The sequence below is a fragment of the Montipora foliosa genome, chromosome 5, assembly GCF_036669935.1.
Source record: "Montipora foliosa isolate CH-2021 chromosome 5, ASM3666993v2, whole genome shotgun sequence".
NCBI lineage: Eukaryota > Metazoa > Cnidaria > Anthozoa > Scleractinia > Acroporidae > Montipora > Montipora foliosa.
This window is the reverse complement of record NC_090873.1, coordinates 47,911,496-47,918,995: the sequence shown is the minus strand read 5'-3', so window position 1 is coordinate 47,918,995 and position 7,500 is coordinate 47,911,496. Positions and strand designations below refer to the sequence as shown.

The 7,500-nt window shown below is 40.3% G+C and overlaps 2 protein-coding genes across 4 annotated transcripts in view; one reads left to right on the top strand and one right to left on the bottom strand.

The window, feature by feature from the left end:
- The window catches only part of LOC138004551 (WD repeat and FYVE domain-containing protein 3-like), an 88,026-nt gene extending 82,769 nt beyond the window's left edge, over positions 1–5,257 (top strand). Inside the window, exons 56-64 of the mRNA XM_068851103.1 lie at positions 1–45; positions 130–231; positions 397–519; positions 934–993; positions 1,074–1,494; positions 1,630–1,735; positions 2,359–2,429; positions 2,502–2,628; positions 3,882–5,257. The exon at positions 1–45 is cut by the window's left edge and continues 33 nt beyond it. Of these exons, the coding sequence (XP_068707204.1) occupies positions 1–45; positions 130–231; positions 397–519; positions 934–993; positions 1,074–1,494; positions 1,630–1,735; positions 2,359–2,429; positions 2,502–2,628; positions 3,882–3,993 (1,167 nt within the window). The 3' untranslated portion in view covers positions 3,994–5,257. The remainder of the gene's footprint in view (positions 46–129; positions 232–396; positions 520–933; positions 994–1,073; positions 1,495–1,629; positions 1,736–2,358; positions 2,430–2,501; positions 2,629–3,881) is intronic.
- Positions 5,258–6,084: 827 nt separating this feature from the next.
- The window catches only part of LOC138004549 (vitamin K-dependent gamma-carboxylase-like), a 20,138-nt gene continuing 18,722 nt past the window's right edge, over positions 6,085–7,500 (bottom strand). For all 3 annotated transcript variants that reach the window (XM_068851101.1, XM_068851100.1, XM_068851102.1), the window contains 2 exons: positions 6,936–7,121; positions 6,085–6,770 (listed from right to left, as the gene is read on the bottom strand). In XM_068851101.1, the coding sequence (XP_068707202.1) occupies positions 6,493–6,770; positions 6,936–7,121 (464 nt within the window). In that variant the 3' untranslated portion in view covers positions 6,085–6,492. The remainder of the gene's footprint in view (positions 6,771–6,935; positions 7,122–7,500) is intronic.

Here is a 7,500-nt window from a genome sequence, read left to right as displayed (position 1 = left end):
TTAGCTGTATCCACGGCCTACAATCTTATTGTTAGCGGTTCCGAGGTAGGAGTTTCATCTCGTTTGGTCTGATATTTTATGTGTATTTGATGCGAGGCCTGTTTTGTCTTGATTTTTACTTCTCTTTAGGATTTGACTTGCATTGTGTGGGACCTCAGTAAACTAACCTATGTCAGACAGCTTTCCCAACACATGGCTGCTATCACTGCAATAGCTATCAACGATTTAACAGTGAGTAACTTTACGCATAGCTTTAAGGGTGGAACCACTTATCAAACACTATAAACAGTCCTTTGCTTTGGAATTAAATTTAGAAATGTGGACAGCGTAGCTGTTTCGGACTTAAGGCCAAGAGAAGATATAAAACAAAGTAAATATGCTCTGTCTACTTCGTAGGGCGACATCGCTACCTGTGCTGGCACTTATCTTTATGTATGGTCCGTAAACGGTCAGTTGGTTGTCAAGGAAAATACGTCTTTACAAAACAACAACCATATACAGTGCTGTGCTATGTCAGAGGTAAACTGGTTCTTTATATGTTTTCACGCCTTTCTCTCGCAGTTTTAAATTTGCAACGATTGCAGCGATGAAAGTCACTGTAAAGGATATTTGCGGTCCGAACGTCAAGTTTGCTACATTATGAAGTGTTACACCTCGAAGAAACCCTCGATTGTTCAGTTGTGAATGAATTTTTTTAGCTTCACTTTGATTAAGAAGGCCGCTTAGATTTACTGTCAGACCTCTTACACAGTTCCCTTCATCATGAACTTCTGTTTGTAGCTTAAAAGCTTATCTATCCGGTGAAATACACCCCAAATGCACGTATTCTGTTCACTCACTGCCTGCTGAGCTGAAAGCCTTTGATTTAGTTCTCCCTCTTTGTACATGATTGATCACAGGTTTTACTAATTATGCTTTTTTCGTTATGTGCAGCTATCTGAATGGGACGAAGAAAACGTGATACTCACTGGCAGTGTGGACGGTGTTGTAAGGGTGCGTGCGCATTTACTTTGGTGGCGGCTTACATAAGTTTTCTTCTTTTCTTCCTAATATTACTTTGTAATATGTTTTAGATGTGGGGAATTGAATTTTTCGACGAAGCAGAAAAAAGCCGTCGTAGCGTCAAACTGTCACCAAAGACTGACCGTGTTTCATGTGATAAACAGGAGAAAGCTGGAGCCCAGGACCCATCTTGGGATTCCCGTTCAGATTCAGGGTTCTCTTACATAAGGGCTGATAAAGCATCTACAGATCAAAGCGAACCAATCAAACACGAAGTTGCTTCCCCGGAACAAGCTCAGCCTCAGTCTGGGGATGTGATTGAAGAAACACACGAGGAAAAACGTGACGATCAAGTGGCGATCCCCGAAGTAGGTGATGATGGGACGAGTAAACGCCACGTGACTTTGCACCTGCGCGATGAAAGCATAGATGAAGGTTATGTCCTTGTCGGTCACAAAGAGAACTATGAAAGCGAAGACTTTCTTAAACCAGGTATCGTGTCCTTTGCTTCCAATCGTGGCTTCAAACGTCACCTCTTATATATATCTCTTTCGGATACCGTTTAAAGTAACCACAGCTTTTTGTATCGCACTTTTTCGTATCTCGTTTTTTTCGCTTATGTAATAGTTTGGAAAAGGCGTCTTGTACTGAGACACAAGCTGACAATGCACACAGCCTTTGCCAGAGAAGACAATGCTGCTCCAGCTGCCATCACTGCTTTGCTTGTATCCAAGTAAGTTAATAGAAAGATTTGGCCTGGTTGGGCTGCAGATATCGAGCAACGTCCTTTAAGAGAGGCAAATTAGAATAAGAGGATTTACATGCGTTTGCCGTTCGCTATTTCACGTAAACGCAATGGTAAATCTGTCTTTTGAGTGTTGCTCCAGTTAGTGTGACAACTGTCATCGCAGTTATGTATTGAAAAGTAAATCAGTTATTGGAATTGAAATTCCTTCCATGCTGCTGGGGCATGGGGCGTAATCGACCGCAATCAGGAGATTTGCGTGCGGTGAAGCGTGGCCGTGCCTTTCAGGAAACTCAACTGATTAAGAGTGTAATGTAAAGTGCTAAGTTTCTACCCCATATGAACCATGTGAGCGTTAGCCCTACTGATGGAAATGGGCCTACACAAGGCCCTTCGGGTTAGATCACCGCTGCTCTACCGACTGAGCTACGAGGTCAGACGGGAGCAGGAAACTCAGGTCAACTGGCTCATTTTGAAGAGCCGCTATGTATCATACCTTCTAGAATGTGCCTGTCAGACATAAAAGACTTAACACTTGATTTCTGTCCTGTTTCACGGCTCAATGAATGAAGCACTTTAATTTACTATGCGATCCGTGACTCTGTTTTTAGGGATCATCGCAAGTTACTGGTGGGTGATTTCCGAGGACGAATCTACAGCTGGTCTGTAACTGATGCCGCAGGTAGGCGGTCGCGATTTTAGTTCGGAAAGTTATGTTTTTGAGTGGAATAATTGGGTATTTTCGTGTCTGTAGGTCGAATGGCCGATCATTGGGTGAAGGATGAATTTGCGGATCAGTGTTCAGGCTGTGGGATTAAATTTACGACATTAATTGAAAGGCGTCACCATTGTAGGGACTGTGGAAAAGTGTTTTGTGCCAGGTAATTTTACTGTCCCGTAAATCGTCATAAACTGGAACACTCAAAACATGTTGCTATGTAACCCCGGAAAAAACGAAGTTACCTCTCGGTTTGTTCGAAATCCTGTCCTTTATCAATAGACCTTATTCACGATGGCCGCCATATTGGATTTGCTATTATCATGCAAATTAGCTACACACTTCCTGAGGGGGCAAACAGCACAATTCGAGAGGTTATAACGAACATCTTAGCAACGCAGATGATTTGTTTCACGTTCATTGAATGTTTATCACCTAAGTAGTAAAATAGAATGATTACACAAGTTGCTTCGACGTTTTTTTAGTGAAAAATGAGTAGCTAACAAAGTAGAAAGTCAAACTGTCAAAGGCAATCAAAAGATATAAAATTATTATAAAAGGTACTTAATTCTAAATACTAAAATGGACTTTAAGCAATGTTATTTCAGTATTTCGACGAGCCGATTTTCCGCAATTTGCCTTTTTTCCAATGTTTGCCTCCCAGCATATCACATGGCTAATTTGCAAACTAACATGGCGGCTATCGCGAATAAGGCCTATTCTCATTTGGTAACACGATAATTGAACTGATAGAGTAAGAGACTTGGATACAAATGTATCGTACTGGACAAGGAACTTAATTTAAGACAGCATGCGATCTTATTGAGTTATTTTTGATTATATTTTAAGTATAATTGAGTTGTAGAAATGTTTTTAGCTTCCCGCTGTAAGCGCTTTGAGAATAGGCTAGTTTCGTATTCTCACGGTTAGACTGGATCTATCATGAAATGGAGGCTAACGCGGGGTGGGGGGAAAATAATTTGCATGTTAAAAGAATCCCCCAAATTAGCCACCATTTCATGTTCGATCCAAACCAACCGTTAAAATACGAAACTTGCCTATGTTAAATGCGCTGACAAATACGTTCGATGTTCGATCATTGCACGTGATTGACCCTAACCCGACCCTAACCCTAACCTAAAATCCATTCTTAAACATTTTTATTCTGTACGAACAGAATTTTGTTCCTAGAACTAATACTACGACGACGTCATTGAAAACGCCACTAAGCAAAAGAAATCCGAGCAAAACAATGACTCCCAGAGAGCGTTTACATCTCGAGTTCGTAGGAAGGTGCTGTAAGACAAAGGTGAATTCGTGCCAGGTCTCTCAGCGAAGTACCTAGATTGTTTGACAAGTTTGAAGGGGCTAAACGGCTTTGACGTTCTGAAAGTTTTCTTTTTTCTTCTTGTTTAGATGCAGCAGTTACGAAGCAGAAATCACTCGTCTTGGCATCTATGCTCCTGTGAGAGTTTGTCAAACTTGTTACAACAAAATAAAAAAGTCATCCAAGAAATGCAAGAGCTAGCGTTCAGAAACAGACCTGATGAAATGGTCATTGGCGCGAGGCTATCGGAAACAGGCTGCAAAAGGCTGAAAGAACTGTCGAATTAGAACTCCTCGGTAGCGCTACCATTTTATTTGTCTCTACTCACAGACGATTTGTTTCCTCTTTTGGGTGAACTATGGAGAGGCAAAAATTCTTTAACAATTTAACCACCAATGACGTCATTTCGCGAAACAATTCAAAGGGAAACGGGATTACTTGTAAAACATTATTTTTCTTTGTCTGGAGAGGCAAGACCAATGCAAAAAAGCGACAGATGCTATATTTGCTTTTTGCAAGATTCAACGTGAAAAGCGTACGTTGAATATCGCAGATGCGTTCACCTTTTAACAAGCACAGAGACAACCTTTTTGTCTATGAATTCGACCGTTTCGTCCATGGTTGCTTAAAGTCCCGCTTTTATTGACACAACAGAATTGTTTACTTTTAAATTTTAAAGATCGTTTTGTGATCAGTCTGGCCGCTTTTTTAGATTACAATAGTGTTGTGCAGATGGGATGTTCGTGTGTCGCCATATGCGGTAGTGACACGATAACCCCTGCATTACTAAGAGGAACTTAAGCACAGGAATTTTTCAGCGATGGACGGCAGTCGGGAGTGAACCGTTTTTCCTTTAACCTGCCATGACGCCACCAGAAGACAGGATACGCTTTATAATATGAAGCACAGCGAAACTGAACGGACAAAAAAGAGCACACATGCCCTGTATGAATAAGAGCGATAATATTATACGAAAAGTATGTATAAATTTGCCCAAAATTATGATGAAATTTAATTACCGAGATTAAGTATCTTTACGATTTGCTGGAAGAGTCAGCAAAAATACCACCCAAGATTGCAAGAGACCACTTCCGGTGTCCCATCCATGAATTGGGAACCGCATTTCCTTCAGCTTTCTACTAGTTGGAAAAGTTTCTGAAGGACTCCTTGTAAAGATTTTATTTTGTGGGCATAACTGAGTACTTCAATTTCACAGTTTGCATTTGGTTGATAAAGAGCTTGGACACCGACGTTTTTGTGAGCAACAGAAGGTCTAGGTCAGGCTTCGTTAAGTAGGAGAATGCTACACTTCTGGTTGTCGTCTGTCGCTCAAAATCCCGTGTTTACTCTTTTTGTGTAAAAAAATTCTCTGTAATATGCGGAGTCCCATGAAAGGAATAAAATGATAATTTGTAAATATACTTGTAATGCCAGAGTCAAAATAAACTGCCACGGACTAAAGGATATTTTGGATTTTCATTTTTTGTAAATGAATCGCCAGCTTTACAGCAGCACAAACTCAATGAAAATGCCTCATCAAGCTGGTGATCCATCTTTTAACTGAAAGAGAATAATCCAGGCCGATGGTGGGTGGATGGTCCAATGGATAGGACGCTGGATTTGCTTGCGCATGAGCCGTTGGCTTGATTCTGGCCACCAAATGGCTTTGTATTCGGTACTGAAACCCCAGTGTTAAGAGTATAAATGAAAATTCTCGTCTTTACCTTTCAACTCAAAGCAACGAAGATGTAAAATACTTGGTAACAGCTAAATTATCCCCTAATGTAATGTTTTCGCTGGGTAAAAAACTGTGCTACCCGTCCTTACATTTTCCATGGACTAACCAACTACACATTCTTCTCAACTGGCGAAACACGCGCCATTAATTCCAACATAACCTGCGAAACTAAAAATCTTATCTTCATGATTCAATGTAACGTGTAACTTACAGTAAAAACGAAAAACTACACGACGTTTAAAAGCCCGTTTAAATGAAAACCGTCGCACCTCAGAAAACGCTAACACCAAATCCAAATCTACTACAGTCGCAGAACATTTTCTCTCCTCTCCCCACAACATTTCTAACGCCATGCAAGTTTATAGCCCACTTTTAATATTAAAATTCAGTCCTAAACAAAAGGTATCGTCTCGAGGCTCAGGGGAATAAAAATAACCGGGATTTGTATGAGTTTATTCCCCCGAGCCTCAAGATGATGCCTTTTGTTTGGGACTGAATTTTAATATATCGAAAGTGGGCTATTTCTATCGAAAAAATATTTTCCAACAGACTCGATCAGTAAGACCAGGGAAGCTTTTAATCTCAAAAGGCAAGACAATTGATCCCAACGGTCTAAATATCCGCGAGGAAACATATTAGATTTCAGTTCATTCCGTTATTTTACCGGTACTCTTTTAGTATTTGAATTCAAATTAGTTGTAACTACCACATTTTATCAAATTTTTTTCAGGACTACGCCAACATCCAATAGCACATTACTAAATCAAATCAAAGTTGTATCGGCTCTTCCTCAAAAGATTTAATTTAAAAAACAATTTTAATAGAGAGCAAATTTCACCTTTTACAATATGTTTGAAGAACACTGTAAGTTTTTAGGTTTTCATCATTGTCTTCAAGAATCAAACTAACTCTGAGTCAATTTGCGGAAGAAACCCGGCTATGATCTGATCCAATCAACCTGTTTACAACTCCTGTTTATCAGGTTCTTTTCCTGGCTCATCATTCGCGCGACCCATGTCGTCCCCGGTCTCAGAGTCGTCCCCAGTCTGCGACTCCGAAAAATCCGTATCCTCTTCTTCGTCATAATACATTTCGATTCCGAGTGTCAAATGGGCCAGTGCATAGTAAGTGTTAACAAAACTCTGTCGAAACACTAGATACTTATCGGTGAGAAATACTTTAAACTTTTCCAAGCGCGTTGTGTTTTTCTTCCATGATACTTTCCTCTGCGGGGCGGTTTCTGTTAGAAAAAAAGAGAATCCTTAATGAGGAAGTTTCTGCTGCTGCAATATTCCTCAGCTAAGTAATGAAGGTTGCTTCCCTGAGAATTTGAAGCGGGGTACCACTCCAACTTTGTATTCGTTTTCAAAAACCACAATGTAAAGCATGTCAGTATCCCGCTTACCCGGATGAAGTATCCAGTTTCTAATTGTTTCGTTATTCCATTCTGTTGTGTTCATGAAAATGTACATCCAGCATGAAGGACTTTCCGATACCGTGTACACCACGTGAGTGTCGTTTGATGGCAGTATTATTTCTTCTCCAACTTGCACAGTGTGATTTGTGTTATCGAACTCCACCTTAACTTGTCCTACGGAAAAATAAACGACAGTGCAAGATGAATTAGTCTACTGCTTGTCAAACTAATGTTGCCAGGCCTTCTTGGCCTCAAGCCCTTTATTCCATATTAGCATGCATGGAAATTCTGATTGGCTGACAAAAGAGCATTTTTTTAAGGAAACATCATGCTGAAGAGAGGTATTTCATTGGAAAAGAGGTTATAAACCAAGTATTCTGATTGGTCTATGATCTGAGAAACGCACAGGGAGCCAATCAAATTCGCACCCTGTATGGCGCCAAATTTGGATATGTGTCAGTGTGTTAATACGAAACCTTGAATTTTTTTTTCATGTGTACTATTAAAAATGATTTTCCTCACAGGTGTGTTCATTTGTTCAAAATTGCACTGG